Here is a 26190-nt window from a genome sequence, read left to right as displayed (position 1 = left end):
GACAGCATGTCGATGCTGGCGTGAAGATTTTCCACCGCCGCATATCCAGGAAGTACGCCATGGGGCAATAAGAAGTCCTGAAGAGAGAGATTCTCCTTTTCTTTACACTGGAAGTAGTCATATAACAAATTCTAAACTTGCAAATAGCAGGGATACAATTGCACCTTCCAGTGCGGCGACTACTGACTGGTAAACTCTTCCAAATCACTGTTTGATTGTATCCACCTGGGGTGAGTAGGTCCCTTAGAGTGCGCCTCCATCCAGGTGCGAATATACATTTTTTTGATAGGTACTGAGGAATGCTAGGTCGGAACCTGACCAAATAGCTGAAACATGTTGACCTCTTTTGAGGATATTGGGGTTCAGATCACACAACCCCATTTGTCCGCTTATTTTTCACACTGTTTTTAATTGAGTCAGAACCATCCTTCTAATAAAGGTCTTGTTAGGAGTGGTTGATACTCATTTTAACCTCACCTTTAAAGTGTTTTGTAAATTATCACATTTACTAACAACCAGAACCCAATGACGACAACTGGCTACCTGCCTTGTGTGGGTGCCTGAGGGTTCTCTTTTTCCTCACGGGGCATACTATCACTTACCTGTTGACACAACTTTATAATATGTGGTATATGGTATTTGGTGATATAGGGAATGCATGAACTATTGGTGGTATTCTCATCTCATCAGTAACTTTTTAGATGTTTAGGGATTCTCTTTAGTTGTTTATAAGAATTATTTGATATAAGGGTGTAAGAGATATCTCGATTTACCCTTCCTCTCCTGTTGTTTAAATATATTTCTATGTGTGTTCAGTGATGGTGGTGTGTTCGCTGATGTCTTTGTAGGTTTGAAGATTGACTGAAGCTTTTCACATAGTCATTACACTGGAATGACTTTTCCCCTGTGTGTGTTTCCTGATGTCTATGTAGGTTTAAAAAGTAACCAAATCTCTTCCCATATTTACTGCACTGGAATGATTTTTTCCCCTGTTTGTGTTAGCTGATGCAGGTTTAGGCTTGATAAATATATATAGCTCTTCCCACATTCATTGCAATTGAATGGTTTTTACCCTGTGTGTTTTCTCTCATGGTGTTTTAGGCTTGATAATCGACAAAAGCTCTTCACACATTCACTGCAATGATATGGTCTTTCACCCGTGTGTATTCTCTGATGGACTTTTAGATGTGATAAATATATAAAGCTTTTCCCACAATCGCTGCACTTGAATGGTTTTTCCCCTGTGTGTGTTCGTTGATGACACATTAATGATGAAGAGTGACTAAAACTACTTCCACATTCAGTGCACTTGAAGGGTTTTTCTCCAGTGTGTCTTCGCTGATGAGTTCTCAATGATGAAGATTGACTAAAACTACTTCCACATTCACTGCAATGGTATGGTTTTTCTCCAGTGTGTGTTCGCTGATGAATCCTTAATGTTGAGGATTCACTAAAACTACTTCCACATTCACTGCAATGGTATGGTTTTTCCCCAGTGTGTGTTTTCTGATGCTGTTCGAGGCGCGTTAATCGACAAAAGCTCTTCACACATTCACTGCACTTGTATGGTTTTTCCCCTGTGTGATTTGTCTGATGGTATTTCAAGTCTGTTAATCGACTAAAGCTCTTCACACATTCACTGCAATGGTATGGTTTCTCACCAGTGTGTGTTCGCTGATGATTCCTTAATGTTGACAAATTCCTAAAACTACTTCCACATTCACTGCAATTATATGGTTTTTCCCCTGTGTGTGTACGCTGATGCTTTTCTAGGCCCGATAATTTACTAAAGCTTTTCAGACATTCACTGCAATGATATGGTTTTTCGCCCATGTGTGTTGTCTCATGGAGTTTTAGGGCTGATACATTTATAAAGCTCTTCCCACAATCGCTGCACTTGAATGGTTTTTCCCCTGTGTGTGTTTGTTGATGATACATTAATCCTGAAGAGGAACTAAAACTTTTTCCACATTCACTGCAGTGGTATGGTTTTTCTCCAGTGTGTTGTCGTTGATGTACCTTTAATTTTGATGAGACACTAAAACTACTACCACATTCACTGCAATGATATGGTTTTTCCCCTGTGTGTGTTTTTTGATGCATTTTTAGGTGTGATAATTGACTAAAGCTCTTCAGACATTCACTGCAATGGAATGGTTTTTCTCCAGTGTGTGTTCTCTGATGGATTTTTAGTTCTGATAAACATATAAAGCTCTTCCCACATTCACTGCACTTGAATGGCTTTTCCCCCGTGTGTGTTCCCTTATGCCGTTTTAGGTGTGCAGATTGACTAAAGCTCTTCACACATTCATTGCATTTGAATGGCTTTTCCCCTGTGTGTGTTCTCTGATGCAGTTTAAGGCTTGGTAAATTTATAAAGCTCTTCCCACATTCACTGCACTTGAACGGCTTTTCCCCCGTGTGTGTTCGCTGATGCAGTTTAAGGCTTGATAAATTTATAAAGCTCTTCCCACATTCACTGCACTTGAATGGCATTTCCACGGTGTGTGTTCGCTGATGATTCCTGAGTTTAGATGATTCCGTAAAACTACTTCCACATTCACTGCAAGTGTATGTTTTTTCTTTCATAGTTAGTGTCTCTGAGTCGGGTATGTATTTTCCTACATCTCTTGACTGTGCTTTCTGAAGGGCCAACATGTCCGATAAAGCACTTGTGTTATTCTCACACAACCTGTATGTGTGTGGTATTTTGCTTATTTTCTTTCCAACTAAACACTAAAGTGCAAAGGTCACCAAATACTTGCCACATTCATTTTTTATTTTTCAGTTGTCTGGCTTCACTCCATTGTGATTTTTGCTGGTTGCTGTGGAAAGGCCTGAAAGAGTTCACAAAACACCTCTAGCACTGAAAGGTGGTCTGATATCACTTTAGGAAGCTGAGCACTGCTGTAACCAATTCATGATCAAAGCTGGTATTGGACACATTTACACAAGGAGTGTTTTTTTCTTCTTGAGACACAGAGGTGCACAGCTGAGACCCGTAGAACCACAAATTGCCCATGACGGTACTTTGAAGATCTGTTAGTTTATGTTCAGGTTCGGCTGTCTCTGTCGGCAGTTATGTTTTCCTGAATACTGGAATGTAATGTTTCTGACTTTGCTCTTGCAGATTTACAGTATTAGCTTCATTATTCTCAAATATTTTGTACAATCAAGGATTGTTTTCTGTTGGATGAAAAGAGATTTAAATTACTTAAATGGAAAATACTGGAATGTGCCTATACAATTTTTAATTGATTGTAAAAGGATCTCATTTATTATTATTGTTGAAACTTATGAAGACATATTTTACCATACAGAGATATTTTCATAAAAGTTCCTTTGAATATGCCACATCTTATTTATTTCAGCAAAGGTGTTCATAGAGAAACTTAGCAAAAAAAGGGTGCTCGCATAGCACTCATATCCTAGTTACAGGTTTAGGTAGATGCATATGGTCAAGGTTTTTTATAAAATAAGAACAACTCTTGGAGTAAGAGATGGATCTGAAAGACTCAAGACAGCAAAGTGGACATCAAAATGCTTTGTTATACATCAAATCTTATTGTCCACGGAGGTGCCTGGTTTCATTCACTGCTAACTATTTTTTCAAGAGTATTACCTTCGCTGTTTTCTCAAAGCCTGATTAAGTGGGCCTTTTGTGCGCTGATTGTGTTTGGGACCCTTGGGGCTCTATCTGGGCATTGTAGGCCCTGCATCATATATCGACCCTCTCCCCATATAAAGCGGCGCCTCTAAGACTCTAGAAATCTAGATATTGACCTAAGATTTAGCATGTCCCTCTTATGGACATGAAAGAAAGACTATCATGTTCTATAGCTTCAAAGTATTTCCATGCTGGCGGCCATCTTACAATGATGCTTTTTACTAATTCTGCGTAGATTTCCAAACTGGTTCGGTCTATCGAATTTCCAAGTGTATCTAGGCCACTGTTCATCCCATCTCTCCTATCCCTCTAATTCGGATTCTATCTTCCTAATTGCATAATCTAGTTTGACCTAATGTATTTCAACTTCCCTTTTTTTGTAATCGCACCTGATCCTTCCCTTCAGGATTTGCTGATATCCACCTAGTAATCACATGCATATAACGCTGGGAAGCCCAGAACAGAAAAAGTACCTTCTTCTCTCTGGACATCTTCTGTCATGATGCTGTTGTTTAAGGGCTGCCTTTGTAGAATGGAGTCATGGAACTTTCCTCCAGTTACCCCATGATTTGCCCCATCCCTTCCTTACTTCATATGACCATACCCCTTTCCCCTCTCTTCCCCTCAGCTTCCCCCCACGTGAGCATTCTGTAACCCGGTCCCTCCCCTCTTTCCACTCTGGAAATTTGGAGCCCTTAGCCATGGATTCCCTTTCTCATAGATCTCTAGACTCCAACTAGCTCCAGACGGTTGTAATTCTTACACTATCATATACCCTCCTAAACTATGTAAACGCGTTTTCTCAAACTTCAAACACAGGCTTCTCAAATTTCAACTAGAAACCCTTATTTCCAGCCCCTATGTTTGCACGACTAAAGGAGCTAGCATAAGTTACGAGGGCCAGATGCATCAACAAACCGTTTAGCGATTTCCTAATTGCGAATCCTTGCGAATCCTTGCGATTCGCAATTCGAAAATCGCAAATCAGATTGCATGAAAGTGTAACACTTTCTGCGATACCTAGGGGATTGCAAATGACCTACCTCATGAATATTAATGAGGTAGGTCGCAATTTGCGACCTCCTATGAATCGCAAAAATCACAGGAATGGTGGCCTGCTGGGGTCAACAAACCACCATGTCCGTGATTGCTTTTAAATAAAGCAATCTTTTTTTGAAAAGCAGCCCCGTTTCATTAAAGGGAAACGGGATGCTTTACAAAAGAGAAAATGAAAACGTGTCCTTTCATTTTCTAAGAGCAGGCAGTGGTCCATGGGATCACTGCCTGTTCTTAGAAAATGCATTTACAGACATTCACAAAGGAGAAGGGGTCCCTTGGGGACCCCTTCCTATTTGCAAATTGATTACCACCTACTTGAAGTAGGTGGTAGAATGCAAATGTTTTGTGAATGTTTTCCGACCGCATTTCGGTCGTTAAACATTCATGCATACGCATGCTGTTTGGTATTAAGAAGGGATGTCCTAAACATGCCCTTCCGCCTTTCTCTACCCCAATTCCAACACGGTTGACGGGTTGCTACTCCTGTATTTTTGTTCAAAACTTCCTAATAGGGAATCATAAACCCGTTTTGCGAGTCGGTAACAGGTTACCCAAAATAGGGTTTGCTGCATCAGAAGAGCATTTTTTTGCGTTCGCAAACGGCTGATTCTGTGAATCGGCCGTTTGCGAAGGGAAAACATGCTTGATGCATCTGCCCCATTATCTTTTACACTACAAGATCAGCACAATGAAGGAAAGCCCTTTGCTCTCTGCTCCGGATCACTGCATCCACTAAAGCCCCCCACGGTCTCAGTCTCTCGGTAACTCCCTCTATTGTTTGCAAAGCAGAGGCAACCATCGCTCTTCATAGTAATGGGATTATCCTAATTCAAGTATCTGAACGAAGCCTAGAATTACTTGATGACATTTTCCTCACTCATCAAACTCTCCCAGACCCAAGCTCTTCCTAGCCCTTTAGGCATCCCACAGGTACCTTGTTCTGTATCCCCCCTCTCCCCAATACTTGTATTGCTCCATTCCTTTCCCCTCCTCCACATCCATCTTCATCAGATTACCCAACAGCATTCATTTACCATTACCCTTTCCATATGATTCAATGACAGTTGTCGTCATAATAGTCTGAGCTGTCTTCACACCCCTTAAGCAGAGACCACTGAAATACATGACTCGATACTAACACCTTCACCTTATCTCTGCCCCTTACCCTGAACATTCCCTTGCAGTCACCACTGATGCGTTTGTGACACCTCCTTTGGACCCGCTAACTTGACCAATAAGAGCTGATCTCTGACCTTCTCTGTCAACAAAAGAGCCCTACCTAGTCCTGAAACATCACTATACTGACCCTGTGGGTAAGGATCCAATATAATTGTTGGTACCCTCGGTGTGTCGCTCACCTCAGTTCCCCAGGTCAAGATGCTACATTTACAAAAAGCAACATGTAAGCACAGGTCACCCCACACAGGGTACAGAAAAAGTGTGAGAGAGCAGAGAGAGTGCCTCACGGACGTATCACCCGAGGGGGTTCCCGGCTAGCAATTGCCGGTATACCCTCTTCTCATCATTGGTCACTCTCTCTGTGTGAAGAACAGAACAAACACAACAAATTATAACTGTGCATATGTGAGAATAGACAGAAATAGACAGACAGTGTACACATACAAATACTACTGTAAACCAAGGTGTGTGAAAATACACCTAAGACCCCAACAAAAGAAAAGGAGAGGTAAAACCGGTGAAGTTTTGCTGGCTGTCTGTTTTATTCCGGTGCTGCAAAACTTCCCATTAAAAATGGTTAATTATGTACCACCATTATCTGCTTAGAATGGACCGACATGTTTCATTGTTCCTGTGTCAGCAATTTCATCAGGGTGAAAAATGGGGTCTCTATTCTCAGTCTTCACTTCAATAATCAAGGACCTTGTGCTTGCCAAGTCTTCACATACCGGCAAGTATCCAGGACTCCGTGTCACGTGATCACGTGTCCGTCACTGGCTCTACCAATTTCGAGCCACTGCAGCCGCTTTCCTCTGGCGCTTCCGACGATCCTCTGTCCTTCTCTGCCTGCCTGCGCCAAGGGGACTCCATCCCCTAACGTGCCCTGCGGCAGATTCGTTTAGCGCCAGGAGGCGCTCAAATTCATCACAGGGCTCCAGCAGTGCAGGGCACAGGCCGTCGTGCCCAGGCGATGCCCAGGCCAAGGGCGGGCCATTTGCACCCTTCAGAACCAGGAAGAGGCAGGGCCACATCCCATGGTTCTGTCGCGAGTGGTCGACGTGGACTGCCTGATTGACTGGCTGCCATGCTATTGAACTCTGCATTTTAAATGTACTGTTGGATTTACGGGGGACTCACTGTGGAAATGTTGTTCCTCACACTAGTACTGTTCCTATACCATTGCTTTTTGGACAGACTGGATCAATTGTATCTAGTGGATTCACAAGGGAATTGGGAGAGGGAGGGGTTCGTCCATTTTGGTTGGATACAGTGATTTGTTGTCAGTAACTGGGTAGGGTGGGAGTTCAGAAGAAGCATCTGTCCCATCTATTACCCCCCTTAAGGGCATATAGAATCATGGGGAAAAGTAAAGGGCAAGATAAAGCTCATGGAGCTCTCCGTTCAAAAAAGAGGGGCACTTGTGGTATCTGCCATGAATCAATAGATAGGATTGAGACCTTGTTTTCGGAATGCTATGAGATAGCAACCTCAGAATCTACGATGCCCCCTGCCCACGTGGAAAACTCTCCCAGCATTGACCGCAATCCTAGTTTAGTATCAAATTTCCCACCCATGCACCAGGAAGTAAAAAAAAAAGTGTACCTGTAAATTCCACCTATGTTAAAAAATGTCAATACTGGTAAGAAGCCTAGAAGCTGCCCCCTCAGTTTAACGCCAAACACAAATATAGTGACACAATCTAGCGATACCCAGGACACCAGTGAGGATTATATGTACCTTAAAAAGAGTGCAAAAATAGATTCGAAGCCCTCATGGAAAGGGCTAATAGGGAAGTGGTAGGTGGGGCGGCTGACCAAGACAGTGGGAACTCCGAGCTAGCTGGTGTGGTTCAGGCTCTAAAACCCACCACTGAGTCTTTGCGAGAAGAGTTGGCTGTCCTAAGGAAGGAGATCACAGATCTAGCAGGAAAGGGCAAGAGCGATAACCCAAATATGAGGGAAGTTGATATTGGTTATCCACCTATTCTCTACAGGAACCCTTCACTCCTAGACTCTGGGCCCTTTGAGGGGGAAAGAGGAAGGCCTATCCCTCTTAGTTCAAACAAGATCCATCATGACCCATGGCCTAGGCCCATCTTGAATCAATTCGTCCACGAGAAAAATTACTTGGCTAGTAATGCATATGTATATAGGTTGAGGTCCGTACCTGCCCTCCACAGGGTAAGGAGGAGGATAGGGGGTTTCAAAGAAAGTAACCCCACCATCAGATAAATGTTCTTGTATGTTTGGTTCTGGGGGTCAGTAGGTATGGGCAAAATAGTAAATGGAATCTATATGGGACCTCAGCAAGACAAAAATCACGAAATATATCTAAGAAAAGTCCCTAGATTGCTAAAGGCTGGTCGGAAGATCGCGAATTACTGCAAAAATAAGGTCATTCATTGCTTTAGGGAAATTAGGCACTCCTCAATTATAAGAGAAGATATAATAAATGTTAAATGAGTAGCAGGCTCAGCAAAGGATGTAGTTATCTCATTTTCCTCTTTGGCCATTGTCGATGGTCTTATGTCAATCGACTCAAGTACTATACCCACAGCTATCACATCTATTATGATGAGATACAGCCTTCCGGCAGAAATAGATCCAATTATTACCGGGTCTGTACTGAGATTGTTATACCCAGATGAATTTATGTGTCAGGAATTGCTCCTTCCCCTTCGTCTTTTGCAGCATAAGACGGAAATCGGAGCTTGAACGGACTACAAGAACCAGAAGGCTAAGTGCAGAGCAAGCGTGATAGCATCTGCCCATGAAAGAAGCCTGTGATGGAGAATGAGCGTTGGATATATTGAATCCTGCCTGCGCACGTCTTGTTTGGAGTTTCCAAGTCACGGACAGCAGAGGTTGCTGTGTTCATAGACCGTGTATTGTCCCAGTGGAAAGGTAAGATAGAGTGGCTGCTCTCTTACGCTTTGATCAGATTCCTCGCGGTTGAGTGTCAGGCTTGGCGCTCCCGTGGAGGCTCGCAGAGACGCACGCCAGGAGGTGTTTTCCTGCGTCTATGTAATCCCCCTTGAACTATTGGCATCTCAAGGTTGAGCGGAGGCTCCCTTGGGGTTTCCTTGCGTAGAGACGTGGTAGAGTGCCAGGCTTGGCAATCCCGCGGTTTCCGCAAGCTAACGCTCACTGAGGAAGGTGTTCCGTGTTTCCGAGCGCACCCACTGCTATCGTTACTCCCCCAAGATAGAGTGGCTGCTCTCTTGGAACAACGTGCCACTCCCGCAGTTGAGTGCCAGGCTTGGTATTCCCGCGGTGGATGTGAGGTGTAAGGAACTACATCACGTATTGAATAATGAGTTCCCTTGGCTACTGGATAAACAGGGAAGGCACACGAGCATCATTGTCGGCCGTTACTTTGCACAGTGCCCTCCGTTGGCGAGTACCAGGACTGGTACTCATGCAGAGGACGGTTGGTTCTGATTTAAGTTACTCATTTGTGCAGACTGAGACAGAGGGGATGAGAGACTACACAACCAGTGGTATCGTACCTATGATTAACTATAGATCCCTAATTTCGAGACTATCTGCTTTCATTTTGCCATAGGCGATCATAATCAGTGTGTACCTTTCTTCACCATTAAAACACCCCTTTTACCTACGATTGGTGTTATTCTGTATCTGTTCGTCACAGTGTCGCTAAATCGCTCCTGAGGAATACCGGGTGATTACATAATATCCGACATACGTACTTTATCTTCCTCCTGATCGGCTTGGCGACACAAAGCCAACATGGATGAAGTCTTGGCTGCGCTGGCGGCCATTCAGAGCGAATTGGCTACCTCACGGCAAGAAACAGCTGACTTGCGGACCAGAATAGAAACTTTGCAAAGGAACCCTTTCAGTGCTGGTACTCCTTCACAGGTCTCTCCATCTTCTGTGGTGGTGGAAATACCCGTATCCATTCCTCTTGCCACACCAGAGAGATACAGCGGGGATCCCAGCACGGTGCAAGTGTTCTTATCGCAAGTGGCCTTACATCTCTCCTGTAAACCGAAGTCGTTTCCCACTAACCAAGCAAGGGTGGCATTCCTTATCTCATACCTGGTAGGAAACGCCGCCCAATGGGCTGTTCCGCTGGTGAGTCGTGACGACCCCCTCCTATTTGACTGGGCCGGCTTTCAGGAAGAATTTGCGAAGGTGTTCGACCGAAGGGCTAATTCATATACAGCTGACAGAGAACTGCTGGAACTTCGCCAGGGCAGTGGCGATCTTTTGCAGTATTTGAACAACTTCAGGCGGTTGGTGGCAGAGACCAAGTGGCCCTCATCTAAACAAACTGCGCTCTTTCACCAGGTGTTGAACGATGAATTGAAAGACGTTATTGCGCAAATCGACCCACAGCCCAAGACCTATGAGGATCTAATTAGTCTGGTACTACGCCTGGATCATCGATTGGGCGAGCGGAGAGGCAATCACAAGAGAAAGGGGAAGTCAGCGCCCCCATTAGGGTTGCAAGGACCTACCGACGCTCAATCGTCTCCCCGGGCTGAACCGATGGATATTGGGGCTATCAGGGCTAGTCTTATTTCTGCTGAAAAAGAATCGCACCGCAAACAAGGTCTCTGCCTGTATTGTGGAAAGAAAGGACATTTTGTGAGGGAATGCCCAGCGAAACCGAAGTTCAGTAGATATCGGACTAACAGATCGGTGACAGCTGTGGTGGATGCTCCGGCGGAAAACTAACGGACTCCCTGAATAGCGAAGGGGCATCTTGGAGTCACATTAGCATCCCTTCTTTGTCCCGCATGGTTCGCGGGCGTCTCCAGCATCTATTCATTGACATTCAGGTGGGGGTACAGGCGGACTGCGTTCCTGTGGTGGCCATGGTCGATTCTGGGGCCACCGGTCAGTTCATGGATGAAGCAGAGGCGCAACTTCTGGGTATTGACCTTCTTGCCAAGGAGTTCCCTGAGGACGTATACGCTGTGGATGGGCGTAAGCTGGTCTCAGGTCCCATCTGTCAAGGCACTGGAGGTGTTCATGTATGGTTTGGAGACTGGCATGAGGAGGTGATCGACTTTAGCATCATAAGAGCTCCTCAGTACGGAATAATTTTGGGGTTGCCATGGCTCAGGAAACACAACCCATCCATCAACTAGGACAACGGTGAGATACGCATGGACTCTCCGTATTGTCTCCTACGCTGCAGTATGGCTCCTGAACACCCTGTCCAGGATACTACCTCAACACAGATGGTAGCCACGGCAGCAGAAAAGGCTGTGGTCCTTTCCGTTGAACTATCTGGGTTATACGGACGTGTTCGATGATATTCAAGCGGAGGTGCTCCCCCCGCATCGGGTGTGCGACTGCCAGATCGACTTGGTTCCTGGGGCAAGTGTGCCCAGCAGGAGGTTCTGCACCTTGATCGAACCTGAAAACCTCCATCTACGCTCCTACCTGGATAAACTGCTTAGTCTTGGATTCATCAGGCCGTCTAAATCCCCAGCAGCCTTGCCCTTTTTCTTCATCCTTAAAGCGCATGGGGAATTGAGGGCCTGTGTAGACTTTAGGGCGCTGACCGCCAACACGGTCAAGAACAGATACCCCTTGCCTCTCATAAACGTCCTGTTGGAACAGGTAAAAAAGGCCAAGATCTATACCAAGCTCGACCTCAAGGGGGCCTACCATCTCGTGCGCATGAGGAGCGGCGACGAATGGAAAACTGCATTCAAAACCAGATTCGGACTCTTCGAATACCTTGTGATGCCGTTTGGGCTCTGCAATGCCCCTGCGGCCTTTCAATACTTCCTAAACGATGTGTTATGCGATATCCTGGATATATATGTCGTCGTTTACATCAACGACATTCTCATCTATTCTGACACAGTGGAGGATCACGTAAAACACGCATCTACAGTATTAAGAATACTTCGGGAGAAAATGCTGTTCTGCAAACTCAGCAAATGTGATTTCCATGTCACATCTGTGGAATTCCTGGGAGTAATGTTGAGTCCTTCTGGACAGGAGATGGCACAACGCAAAGTCAAGGCGGTGGAAGACTGGCCTACCCCTCAGTGTGTTAAGGATGTGCAGTGTTTCATCGGGTTCGCCAACTTTTATAGGAGGTTCTTCGATGGCTTCTCTGGGCTTGTGGCTCCTATCACGGACTTACTGAGGAAATCCCAGACGTTCAGGTGGATCCTCGAAGCACAGGAAGCTTTTGTGGCCCTGAGAGGGCGTTTGTTACGGCTACCGTTCTAGCCCATCCTGACCCAGAGCTGCCTTATACGGTGGAGGCGGATGCATCCGAAGTTGCTTTGGGGGTCATTCTTTCGCAACGACACGCTCCCTCTGGTATACTCCACCCGGTGGCCTTCATGTCCCGAAAGCTGAACGACGCTGAAAGAAATTACCACATCGCAGAAAAGGAGCTGTTGGCTATAAAGGATGCCTTCACTGAGTGGAGGCATTTATTGATGGTAGCCAGACACGTGGTAACTGTATTTACGGACCATCGGAACCTACAGTTCATGACGGCGGCGAGACACCTTTCCCCCCGTCAGATGAGATGGATGCTGTTCATCCCCGGTTCTCATTTCCACATTACATACAGACCCGGTAAGGACAACAGGAAAGCCAACGCTCTTTCCAGGCAATCAACCATCGCTGCGCCGCTTCCTGCCCCCGTCCATTCCATACTCAGTCCGGAGGTGGTGTTGGGAGCTATACAGTCTGAGGCTTTTCTTAAAGGGGTTCAGCTTGGCGTTCGCTCTTCCACTTGGAGAACATGGCTTAAGTGCCATAAGGAGTGGCAGGTCAGAGATGGCATACCTATGAACGGTTGCCGCCTGGTGTTACCGACGCCACAGCTTCGTAAGCAAGCATTCTGCTGGTGTCACGATTCCCCTTGCGCAGGGCATCTTGGAATCGAAAAGACAACTGATAGCCTGGGCAGACAGTTCGGGTGGCCTTCCATGAGAGCGGACGTCAAGAATTGGGTCGCTGCCTGCGAGATCTGCGCAACCATGAAAACGGACCATGGGCGCCCGCAAGGGCTGTTGCAGCCTCTGTCAGAAGTTGGACTGATATATGATGTTCACTAGTTCTAGTGATCACCTTGTATCAGTCCAAACAACCCTTATGGTGATTTGTTGTAAATCAACCTTATAGACCAGCTATCCTAGAGGTAGCATGGACAGAGCAATCTTAGGCTAAACTCTTTTGGCATGTGAAGCCGGCTGTATTACCATATGTAACCCCTTGAACACCACGTGAAAGGACACCACACAGGATATATATTCAAAATATATATGTATTTATTACTACAAATAGTCCCCTGAACTCTTTATGAGCACAGAAGCAAACATGTTAAAACAATTCAATTGATAAGTATACAAAGTTAAACAAAATATGGCTAGGCCCTGGTGGCCCCTAAAACCATATACTGAAGAAGTGGTATAAGTACCACGAGTCGAAAGGAAATAAGGCCTAGGGCCTTGGGAATTGCTGGGGCTACGAGGATCGAACTACAGTTAGGAACTAGGAGGCCCACGAGATCTGGTTTGCAGTGCGCAAAGTTAGAAGCAGTTCACATTGAAGTCAATGGATGCGGAAAAGTTTTAAAGTTAAAGGCAGGAAGTCTTCTGGTCAGTCTAGAACTTAACCCTTTGGAATCTGGACACTAGGAGAGCTAAACTACTCGGGAGCACCGGAGTGCCAGCGTTACCTCACCCACAGGAAGCGGGTGCAGTGGTGCCAATGTGTGTCGGGATTCTGCAGGAGTTCAGATGGAGCCTTGGAGTGTTGAAGCTGCAGGTGACCTGATGTGAAGAGTTCCGATGGATCCAAGGGAGGATCTGAAGAGTTGAAGACCTGAAAGCAGAGGGGACATGTTCAAAGTCACTAGCCAGTGACCGGCATGGAACCAGGAAGGAACCAGGCGTTGTCGGGTGCAAACAGGTGATGTCGTGAAGCTTGTCTCTTCAGCCACGTGGACCAGGCGATGATGACGACGACCAGGAGTCACTCACGAGCTGTCCTATAAAGGCTCTAGCTGTTGGCGGCGTCGGGTTCTTGATCGGAGCAAACAGGCCTTGGCTAATGCAAGCCACGCAGGAAACAAAGAAGGCTTCTCACTCTAACCAGCAAGGTAAGAGGGGGTGCTGCTTTTAGGAGCAGCAAGGGCCAGTCTGGAGAAAACAGACCAGTGGTAGAAAGTTGTCGCTTGGCCGCCAAAATGGGCACTAGCCAGCGGGCCAGCAACCGGGAAGGCGCGTCGAGTGGAACAAAGCAAAAGGGTCCCACGCAGATCTCGTCAGAGCTGGAGGGCTGGTCCTTGGTGCAAATGTAGCTCGGTGGTGGGGCTTCTCAAGACCCCAAGCACAGCAGTGAGGGTGCCTCAGGTGCTGCGCAGTCAGCTTCTCTTGGACTTTCCAAGAGGTCCGGTCCCACGTCGCAGGTCGCCTCCACTCGTCTCAGCTTTGCAGGGACTGTGGATCGGGCTGTTAGATGTCTGGGAGTCTGGTTCTTGTCAGGCACTGGGCTCGGGCTCCGGCAGGAGGCGGCGGCAAAGCAGTCGTTGATCGCTGGATGGTGCCTGTATTCACAGGGTGGTCACTCCTTGGCCACAAAGGAGATTCTTCAGTCTTCTGAGCAGCAGAACGTCGAAGGTCCAGGGTGTCTTCTTATGTAGTCGAATTTCAGGGTAATCTGCAGTCTTGGGACTCAGCTCCTACTTTTAAACAAATTCTAGGGGCTGGACTACCTACTAGGTCCCTCCTATGGGTGGGACCAGGAAGGGGGGTGGTTACACCCCCTTTCCTTTGTCCAGTTTCACGCCAGAGCAGGGGCTGGAGAGCCCCGGCACCGGTTTGAACTGCCCTATGCACGTGGACACCTTGTGTGCCCCGGGCATGTCTGTTTCTATTTAGTCCTACCTAACCAGATATACAAAATCATGTCTGGGGTGGTGCTAGCACCTCCCAAGGCAGGAAACCCTTTGTCCAAGCCTCCCTCGCTGGAAGGACTCCCAGCAGCAGGAGGTCAGACTTGTGTATGTGGTGGCAGCATCCATTTTGTGATGCTGAGGCTCTATTTAACTTTAACCGGGGTTCAGTTTCTGTACATGTCGTGTCCCTCTAGAAGGGTGGAATGTACCCCCGTCGCCAGAATTGGCGAGGGGGTAGTATTCCAATTCGTATGACACCTTACTCGACATGTTTTGATAATGTCAAACCAGAGTTAGCATTTAACCGCGAGGTTCATAATGCACTTAAGAGTATATGGTATGACGCTATCAGGAAACAGCTAAAGGACATGGTTCCGAAAGCTGCAGACAGGCTCAGATAATGCTAGAGCACCATCTCACACATAACCAAGCACTCTGCCTCCAGGACTGATAAGGCCTGCCATAGGAGTGACTTATAGGTTACTGTGTGTCCTTGTATATGTTAGATATAGAGATACTATACCTAAAGCAAAGGGTGATTACACCACCTTGCCCCAGCTGAGAGATCAGCCAGTTGTGTCAAATTGTAAGGCCAGGCCAGGGGTGGCATAATACATGCTGTAGCCCCTGGTAGGCCTTGGATGCACCTATGCCCTTGGTACCTAGGGTACACTGTACAGGGGCTAACAAGGTGATCCATGTTCCAATTGGTAATGCACCTAAAGTGCATTGGCATAAATTTAGAGAGAGAACAGCAGGCTGTGGGTCTGATTGGCAGGCCCACAGCCACATTAAGTAAAAAACCAGTGAAGCAAAAAGCAAAAGTTGGGGTGACCATAGGATAGCAGACTCTACTCTCCTACACAACCCCCCCAAACGCAGGGACAATAGACTAACCTTGACCAGTTGTGTCTTCTTGTTCTAAGTGGAAGTACCTGGAGAGACCATCTGCATTACCATGGTCAGTCCCTGGGCGGTGCTCCACTGTAAAGTCCATCCCCTGTAGGGAAATGGACCACCTGAGCAGTTTGAGGTTTTCACCCTTCATCTGATTTAGCCACAAGAGGGGCTTACGGTCGGTCTGAATCTTGAAGTGAGTTCCAAATAAGTATGGTCTCAACCTCTTCAGGGCCCACACCACAGCAAAGGCCTCCCTCTCAATGGCTGACCAACGTTTCTCTCTAGGGGTCAGCCTTCTGCTAATAAAAGCAATGGGCTGGTCTTGACCATCTACATTAAATTGTGAAAGCACAGCTCCCACCCCCAACTCAGAAGCATCTGTTTGGACAATGAACATTATGGAGTAGTCAGGACTCTTTAAGATAGGTGCAGAGCACATGGCCTGCTTCAGGTCATCAAATGCCTTTTGACAGTTTCCTGTCCACTGAACCTTTTTGGGCATCTTCTTGGATGTCAAGTCATTAAGAGGAGTCCAAATGGACCCATAGTTCTTAACAAACTTCCTGTAGTACCCAGTCAGGCCTAAGAAAGCTCTGACCTGAGTCTGGGTGGTTGGAGGAGCCCAGTCCTTGATGGTCTGGATCTTACTCTCCAGTGGTTGAACCCGACCTCCACCTACAAGGTGGGCCAGGTATACAACTGTACTCTGCCCTATCTGGTACTTAGTAGCCTTGATAGTGAGGCCTGCCTTTTGCAGAGACTCTAGTACTTTTTCAGGTGGCTCAGGTGATCCTCCCAGGTGGAGCTAAATACAACTATATCGTCTAGATATGCTGCACAAAAGTCATCCAACCCAGTAAGGACTTGGTTCACCAACCTTTGGAAAGTGGCAGGTGCATTCTTCAGACCAAAGGGCATCCCCACAAATTGGTAATGACCTCCTGGGGTTGAGAATGCTGTTTTGGCCTTAGACTCCTCAGCTAATCTGATTTGCCAATAGCCAGCTGTCAGATCAAACGTGCTCAAAAACATGGCAGAAGCCAGTCTATCAATGAGCTCATCTGCCCTTGGAATTGGGTGTGCATCTGTCCTGGTGACAGCATTGAGACCTTTGTAGTCCACACAGAACCTCATCTCTCTCTTGCCATCTTGTGTGTGAGGTTTGGGGACCAGAACCACTGGGCTAGCCCAGGGGCTCTCTGAAGGCTCAATGACACCCAACTCCACCATTTCCAGCACCTCAGTCTTTATACAGTCCCTGACATGGTCAGGTTGCCTGTAAATCTTGCTTTTCACAGGAAGACTGTCACCAGTGTCCTCCACATGGGTACACCAGTTAGTCTGACTGGGTGTCAATAAGAACATATGTCGGAATGACTGTAAGGCTTGTCTGCAGTCATTTTGCTGATGGTCAGTGAGGCTGCCACCTAAGGCCACACCATCAACTGAGAAATATAACAAGGACCCCCTGGTTAGGATACAATTCCTGGGCCAGGGAAATTAATTTAATGCAAAGGTAACAACCCAGGCAAAATCACAAAACAAGAGCTGGCTTGACAGATACATATAAAGAGAGAACCACAATGAAATACAATGATGTATAAAAATGTAATTATATTGATATAAAAGATTCATATAAACATTTTTTTGGGATACAATAACAAGCATTTGCAATGCAATAGGTCTCGCATTAGGAAAGTTTGAGCTATTGGTCTTGTAAATGACAATTTCTTTTATTTATGTGTTGGTTTTGAAAATAGCTAAATTAATAGCTTTGTCATTTACAATGCCAATAGTTATAACTTTCGCAAATGTGACACCTATAGCATTTGTAATGCAACATGTTTTGTATTTACGTGACTTAGATGTATTGATATTACAAATTACAATGGCTTTTAATTTTTTTAAATAATTAATACTTAAATAAAAGTGATTTTAATTTATAATGGCAATAGCTTAAACTTTAAGCCCAAAACCAGTCCTGGGATGCTTGTTTCAAATCCAGGGAGGACCTGGCCTGGCAGTTCGGGCTGGACTGTTCCCATTGGGCACAGGGTCAAGACTAATTTGCATATGGCTGGGTCCAAACTGGAATGGCATGGTAAGCAAAAAAAACAATTGATTTAGGCCCAGATCTCTGTGCTGGGGTGAATGTATGACATTGTTCTGCATTCTGTCCATCAATTGTTCTTTTTGCATCTGTCGCCGTACAGGCAAAGTGCTAGCTGACCCGCAGGATGTGCAGTGAGCCTGTGGGGGCAGGAAATGATGAGGAGCTTTGTCGGTCATGTTGTGAAATAAAAGAGGGGGCGTAACCAGCAGCGGAAGGGCTCGCTGCAGCATCCGCATATGGTCAGCCCTGATTGACAGGAGCAGTGAGTGACGCAGTTAAGTGAAGAATAAGAGTTACGATGAAAGGAAGTAGATCGGAGCATCGGTCTACTTCCTGCTCTACCCCGTGAAGAGAAACCCGGCCCCGGAGGTAAATACAGGGTCATGGGGAAAGAACTGCCACTGTAAGCGGAGTCAGCCTAACATGGGGACAGCAATTGGCACCAAAGGTCAGGCACCGGAGTCTTTGTGGGTAGCTCCATTCTCCATGTGGCACATGAGGTGTGAGAGTGCCTGCCGTGGAGTGGTGAAAGCAACTAAAGAAATAGTGAGCGGTTGTTGACCACACAGACCACGCATTACGGGCAGGGAGGTGGCAGCACTACATTACCTGAGATGCTGCTGAAGCCCGTATAATCAACCCTACCCACAGTGAAAACAAAGCCTACCTGGAAGGAGATGAGGTGCTGCTGGGCGGTGGGAGGATCTCCTGTAGCTTGGATAAGGTTTGCAGCCTTCGAAAATTGTGCCCCACCCACGGGAGGTGAGAGCACGGGCCATCAGGATTCCAGGGCAGACCTGAATGAGCGCGATGCTTGGTCTGTAACGCAGATGTGGCAGGCGAAGAGGAAGTATAGATGGGCTGGTGCTGCAAAGCGTAGTAGCAGCGGGTCAGACTCTTGGCCCAAAAGAGAAATGACCCGCACAAGAGGGAAGCTGCTGGGCCTCAGGACAAGTGCTGTGCTAGTGGCGGTGTTTCAGAACAGCACTAAAGAAAAACTAGACGATCCCTATAAAAAACGAGTTTGCAGTTTTAACAAATAAAACGAAGGTAATTTTACCTCGTATGCTCAGAACACAAGACACTTATCACTAGAACAGACTCAGAGACAGTGCGAAACCAAGCTTGCTCCCCGAAGAGATACTAATCACTCAGACATGCTCAGCCTGGCGTGCACAATCCTGGGCGGAAGTCAGGCAGGCCGGGGGCGGGACGTCAAGACACACCGGAAGCCCAGGCGGGAGCCTACCCAGCACTGGGACGTGTGAGCAGGAGGAGAAGGGCAGCTGGCGCTAGCGGGGCTCCCGTGAGGTGAGAGAGCCCCGCACCGAAGGAAGAGACCGCCGCCTGCAACAAGCCCTTGCATGGAGAGCTGGAGACGAGTACCGGTGAGTGGGGGCCTTTGCTGAGCTGCGGGGGGCGGGGGGCATGTGTGTGTGCGCGTGGGGCGGCGGGGAGCTCTGTATGTGTGTGAGAGTGCGTGTGTGTATGTGTCTTGGAGTCTGTGTGTATGCGTGTGTGTATGCGTGTGTGTGTGTTTAAAAGAGCCCAATGACTGTGGGGGGGGAGGGGGTGTGTGTGTGTGAGCGAGCGTCTGTCTGTGTGTGTATGCGCACGCATGTGTGTATGTGTGGGGATGTGCACGGCGCGGGAATTGCTGAGAATGTGGACGGAGCCGACGTGCGCGTTCACGCAGCCATATCCAGCAGCAGAAGCGCGTGGCACCCTATTGTCCCTAATTCCCCCGTAACGGACAGCTATAGGTCTCCTAGCAGGACGCATCCTTCGGATGCTAATCCAGCGAGACCTAAAGAACATATATTGGTTAAAAAGACATTTGTTTCAACTGATAGCACTTAGAGAATGATACAATATATGATGATCTCTGTGAGACCTGTCTGCTTCTGAGGGTCCTCTCACAACTATGATTTATTTTGTCCCCTTTGGCCTCTGAGTGTTATTATTCTTTTTTTTTATGTCCACCCAGATTTTTGGTTGTCAGCATTGATTGTGGGGCTAGGTGTTCCTTGAGTAGGACGTTGTGCCTTACCCTTGAGGCCTAGTCATCCACATGAAAATTTAGTGAGATCCCAGAAACCTAAAATGGAGTCCACCAACTGACATAACGGTCATCACAACCAAGCTGACTCATTGAGTTGCCTGAGGAAGGTTCTGGAACCAACTGGCAAGTTCCAACGGACTAGGGTCAGCCTATAAAAGGCCAGTACTCAGGTGGCCATTTTGTGTAAGCCTGTGACCAGAGAGGTAGCAGTGACCAGTATGGAGAGAGAGGAGAATTACAGAGGAGAGCTTTGCACCAGTAGGGGCGCAGTTGTCCTGTGACCGACTGTGTCCTACTTGGATGTGACCCCCTTGGATGTGACCCCCTTGGATCTGACCAAACCCCACTGAGTCTGAGTATCAACTTCGCACCTGGACTTTCACCTCAAAGACACCGGAAATCCCCTTGGTGTACTTTGATCTTAGCGGGGGTTCATATACCCCTGGGTCGCTCCTGTCAACATTCAACTTAATTACCCCTTTTGAAACGGCATTAACGTGAAGAAGGAAGAGGAGCTGAAATTACAACCGCTGTGTCTGACTTCACAACAGGCGAGGCACACTTACCGTGCAAAAGGAAGAGTAGCCTGTGGCAGCGGCCGAGGAAGAGATCATCCGTCCCACTCGGAATCACCTGAAGCGGCATTGGTGTATCTGAGGGCCTGCACTTCCGAGGTTCTGTAGTGGTGGAAGACGGACCAACGCCAGCGAAGGCGGGGCCGAGGAAGAGCTTCTGAAGGAGAGCCGAGCGTCATCGGTGAAGGCAGTCCTACGCAGAGGAAGGTACAGCGCTCGCACTGGTGAGGAGATCGGGAGGAGTTGTGACGCGCTCTGTCAACACCGCCGGTGGACGTCCCGCCCTTGACCCGGTCGCTGTGGAGAAGTGTCGCATGCCGACCCCCTGACCCCTGAGGTGAGGCGGTTCCCGAGACTGTTTCGTCCAAGCCGACGAACTCCGGCAGTGTCAAAAGTAAGCTGGGGCATTGCTGGGGAGAAGGGTGGAATCGGTTCTTGGAGGAGCGGTGCTTGAAAGGGTGACGGGCGATTCTCGTATGAACTAGAAGCCGGCCAGAGTATTTCCCTGAACTTGACTTTCACAATACGAGTAAGCCAGTAAAGGACCAAGTCTTATAAACACGAGGAGAGTGAGAGGATAGAGTGGAACTCGTGGGGGGCTGTGGGTTAGAAAACAAGGAGTTGTGGGGAGATAGGCACAATCTCTATCATAGGGGAGAGTGTAGATACCGTCCTACAATCTGAGGTGACAGTGTAAGCAGAACCTACTAAGCTGCCTGTATGTCAGCAGGGGTGATGTTACTGGGGCCAAAGTGAAATGTGATGTTAATTTGCCTATTCTTTCCTAGTGAAACAGCCGTGCCAACCCTTGTGAAGTATTGTGTACAGTGAATGTTAAAAGTGATCTGAACCTGAAGCAGCGGGGGTGAAGTATACTCTGGTTCCTTCTTAGGAATCGTCTAACTCAATAATCTTTCTGTAAGCAACTGAATTGTATTGATTTCTCTAAGAAGAAAAAGGAGGGTCATGTAAACGGATACTGAAACGTGTAATGTAATGAAATGTAAGAAGTGATAAGAACTGCATTCATTTGAAAGGTGATGTACTAATGTAATAAGAGAGCTATCAAACCAAAGAGAACAGAGTCTATTTTAATAAAGTACGAACCTTATTTTCCTAACAAGGTGTAGTGTCATTTTTGGAATGGATGGGCGCTGAGTTCCTGAGGGGTTTTACGCAAGCTTACACATTTAGCCTTTGGAATTAGCCTTCCCCTCTGTGCCATACTACCCACGTGTTGGCTAGGAAATCCCTAGGTTTAACATATTGGTGTTTCAGCGGTGGGATACTACTTGTGCTTGCGTATACCTTGCAGTAATTCAGGGTGCACAATAAACCTAAACCTGGAGTTTTCTCCAAGCGGTCTCCCAAATTTATATTTTGATTTTCCAAATTTACTCCTGGTGGTGGGTGGAGGTTAGCCTCAGATTACGCTTCTTAGTTCTCGCCTGAGTGCCCATTTGATACCATATTTAAAAAATAGAATGAAACCTTGAAGAGATAGAGACCTACACTGTGACCCAACTTATTGAGTGGTGTCAACAACAGGGGGTGTTCTTCAAAAAAGGTACCAAGAAAAGCGAGTTACAGAAAAGCTTGAGGGCATGGGTGGAAGCTCATACAGAGGAGGAACGGGACATAGAAGAGAGTGATAGAGACACTGTCCTTGAGACAGGAATGCTGTACCAAACTGAAGGGGGGAATCTGCTGACAGGTCCCAGGACACTTTCAAGGGATGGCAGCAGTGTCTCAGTGAGGAGCTTTACTGACGCCGAGCTGGAAGACAGGAGGGAAGAGAGGAGACTGAAATTGGAGTTAGCTAGATTAGAAATGGAGCGGGAGGACAGGAGGTTGGCCCACGAACGAACAATAAAGGAGCTAGACCTTCAAGCCTTAACATTAAGGTCCCCTAATCCAAACAATGGTGGCAGCGAAAACAAAGAACACCAGAGAACCCAGACCCTATTTACCCAAGGATGTCATTGCTAGCTACACCCCAGGTGATGATATTGCCAAATGGTTAGCCGCTTATGAGGTCTCCCTAAGGGCCCATGGGATCTTGGAAACCCACGGGGGGTGGGCTGTATAAGTACATGCCACCTGCTGGCAGGGATACCTTGTTGGCTCTGGAGCGGGATGAGCAAACCCACTACCCTACAATGAAGGTGGCGCTGGTGAAAAAGTTTGGACTAACCCCCGAAAAATACCGACAAAAATTTAGGAGGTCATAAATTAAGTACACAGAATTGGGTGGATTTCTTAGATTACGCGAAGAAAGCCTTGGAGGGTTGGGTGAAAGGCAGCGAAGTAGGGGATTATGAAGGTCTATATAACCTCATACTCAAGGAACACCTACCCGAGAAATGTTTTCCCGAGCTGCGACAACACCTGGTGGACAGCAAGCTGACCAGCCCCAGGAAGCTTGCTGAGGAGGCGGACATCTGGGCTAGTACCCAGGTGTCCTCAAAGGGGACTGGAGGGGATTCCCATAAGACTGGACAGGGCGCCCCCCAGAAGAAAGAGGGGGGAGATAACAAAAGGGAGTTCTCAAAAGGTCCACAAATTACTTCACAAGGAAGGGGCAGAGGATTCATCCCTAAGGTTAACCAACCCGCAACCCTAATCCTGGCCAAAGCCAGCAGCCAAGGGTTGTCCATTGCTTCAAGTGTGGTGGTGTGGGACACTATAAAGGAGATGTGAAATGCCCAAAAAGACCACCCCCTCCCACTGGAGGAAAAGCCCCGGGAATAACTAGTGTAGCGCTCGGGGAGGAGATGCCTTTGGATAAGGGAGGGGAGCGGGCGGGTGTCACTTTAGTGTCCCTGGGGGATGAGGAGATGGTGCCAAAGACCCAATTGCCCTCAAATACTACCAAGTATGAGCAGTGGGTCACCATCAATGGCCATAGAGGGGAGGCTCTGAGAGACACAGGATCCAGTATGACTATGGTGAGGAGTCATCTGGTGTCTCCGGAGCAGGTCATCCCAAATGTACTCCATCCCGCTGTGATGGCTGACAGCAGATTGGGCCACTATCCCGTGGCCGAGGTACCCTTTGAGTGGGGAGGGGTTGCAGGTTCACTTCGAGTTGCCGTAAGCCCTGCCGTGCCTGTTGATTGCCTGTTAGGAAATGATATGGAGCACAATGCTTGGAGGGAGGTGGAATACCGGACTCATTCTGAGATGCTGGGTACACCTGACTGGGCCTGTGTCAGCACAAGGTCCGCGACTACCCGGAGGGGGAGTTCGCTTACGCTGGAGCCTGGAACAATGGCCCAGCCCGCTGCAGGAGAAGAGAAGGACAGTAGGCAGAAGGAACCTGCCTCAGCATCTCTACCTCGTGAGATAGATGGGCCACCTGCGGAGGTGGATCTGGAGTCCACGGAGGAGGAAGTTACTTCCCTGGAGAACCTACCCATCCCTGCTGAGTGGCATGTGGAGGGAGGTCCATCCAGGGAGGAATTCTGCAAAGCTCAAAAGGAGTGTCCTACTCTTGAGGGGCTGCGGCAACAGGCCAAAGCCCAGGCAGCAGGGAACATTGTGGGGAACTACCAGATTTACTGGGAGGATGGACTCCTCTACAGTGAGGCCAAGGCACCCGGACATGGTTCCTCCAGGGCCTTAGTGGTCCCTCAATGTTTTAGAGCCTTTCTACTAGAACTGGCTCATGAGATTCCCTTGGCGGGACACCTAGGACAGGACAAGACCTTTGCCCGGCTTGTCCCCCACTTTTACTGGCCTCGGATGAGAGTGGCGTCTGATACCTACTGTCGGACGTGTGTGTCTTGCCAAGTCAGTGGGAAAACAGGGGTGAAGCTGAAGGCTCCCCTGGAACCACTCCCCGTCGTTAGCACCCCCTTCGAAAGGGTGGGCATCGACATTGTAGGGCCATTGGATCCACCAACTTCCGCTGGTCACAGGTTCATCCTGGTTCTAGTGGATCATGCCACACGGTACCCAGAGGCAATTCCTCTGAGGACCATTACTGCACCTGCAGTGGCAAGGGCCCTGATGGGGATCTTCACCCGAGTGGGTTTCCCCAAGGAGGTTGTGTCCGACAGGGGGACCAACTTCCTATCAGCTTATATGCGGGCTATGTGGAAGGAGTGTTGTGTTACCTATCGGTTTACCACTCCTTATCACCCACAGACCAATTGTCTTGTGGAAAGGTTTAATAAAACCTTGAAAGGCATGATAAGAAGTCTGCATGAGAGCCTGCGGAGGAAATGAGACGTCCTCCTCCCCTGTCTCTTGTTTTCCTACAGGGAAGTGCCACAGAAGGGAGTGTGTGAATATGAAAAACAAAATCGGGCTGGCTCTAATCAGCAAGGCTGAGCCTATATTATAAATAACAGGAGGGGGTGCCAGTGCTGATAAACATGAATTTCCGTTGGATTTGTAAAAGATTGTTTTGAAATTGTAAAAACCTTTGTTAATGGTCTATTTTCCATTTCAGAGTACAAATAGCGTGTTCACATTAAGGCAGCACCAGTGTCCTTGGTTCTATTGTTGTAGATAGTGTATATATGGTATGTGTGAGAGTAGTGCGTATGCTGTTGAATGTTTGGCGAAAGTGATATGATTGTAGGAATGAATGGTGGTTTGTTCCAAATTGATTGTTTCTCCATGTGTCCCCTTTGAATTTTTGTCTTTTCCTTGAATGTTTCATTTCCAAATGTACAAACAGATTTTATAAAACATTATTGAATATATAATAAAATTGCGACTAAAAAGCATTCCCTTTTCTGAATTTGATTTTCAGTTAATGGAGGATTAATTCTAGTGTTTATTCAGGTTTATCAGCACTGGCACCCCCTTCTGTTATTTATAACAGAAGGGAGTGGGCTTCAGCCCCTTCCAACTTCTGTATGGGCACCCTGTATGGGGTCCTCTCAGCCTGGTGAAGGACGGATGGGAAAAGACTCCCAAGAAGCTTCCCCAGGACGTGGTGAGCTACATGCTGGCCTTTCCGGAGCCAAATGGCCAAGTTGTGGAAGCAAGCTTCTGACAACTTGGAAGCCAGCCAAGCAGTAATGAAGGAGTGGTATGACCACAATGCTCACCCGGTGGAACTGGAGCCTGGATAAAAAGTATGGGTGATGGAGCCTGGAGAGCTAAATGCCCTCCAGGATCGTTGGACAGGCCCCTTTGAGGTATTGGAGAAAAAGGGTAAGGCCACTTACTTGGTGGACCTTAAGACCCCGAGACAGCCCCACCGGGTGCTTCATGCCAATCGCCTCAAACCACACCATGAGAGGCCCGAGGTTGTCTTAATGATGGTGACCGATGGAGCAGAGGAAGAGGAAAGCGAACCTCTCCCTGATCTTTTCTCGTCTCAAGAGAAGGATGGGTCGGTGGAGGGAGTGATTCTCTCACCATCCCTGACTCCTGAACAGCAGAGAGATTGCCGCCAAATCCTGGAGCAATTTTCTTCACTGTTCTCCCTTGTCCCGGGTAGAACCCACCTGTGTACCCATGATGTGGACACAGGAGACAGCCCACCTGTGAAGTCTAAGATCTACCGGCTGTCGGACAAGGTGAAGGCCAGCATCAAGGGTGAAGTCGCTAAGAGGCTGGAGCTGGGAGTGATAGAACCTTCCAATAGCCCTTGTTCCAGTCCGGTGGTTTTGGTACCAAAAGCTGCCCCACCGGGCACCACACCTGAATTAAGATTCTGTGTGGATTACCGAGGACTAAATTCTGTAACAAAGACTGATGCCCATCCGATC

The 26190-nt window shown here is 47.5% G+C and overlaps 1 protein-coding gene across 1 annotated transcript in view; it reads right to left on the bottom strand.

The window, feature by feature from the left end:
* Positions 1 to 551: 551 nt before the first annotated feature.
* The window catches only part of LOC147737098 (uncharacterized), a 249972-nt gene continuing 224333 nt past the window's right edge, over positions 552 to 26190 (bottom strand). The window contains 2 exon segments of the mRNA XM_086922826.1: positions 552 to 983; positions 985 to 2575. Coding sequence (XP_086778952.1) covers positions 813 to 983; positions 985 to 2575 — 1762 coding nt within the window. The 3' untranslated portion in view covers positions 552 to 812.

This window comes from Lissotriton vulgaris, chromosome 1_1 (genome assembly GCF_964263255.1).
Source record: "Lissotriton vulgaris chromosome 1_1, aLisVul1.2, whole genome shotgun sequence".
Lineage (NCBI taxonomy): Eukaryota > Metazoa > Chordata > Amphibia > Caudata > Salamandridae > Lissotriton > Lissotriton vulgaris.
Note: the sequence above shows the minus strand (reverse complement) of the source record. Positions and strands in the feature narration are given on the sequence as shown.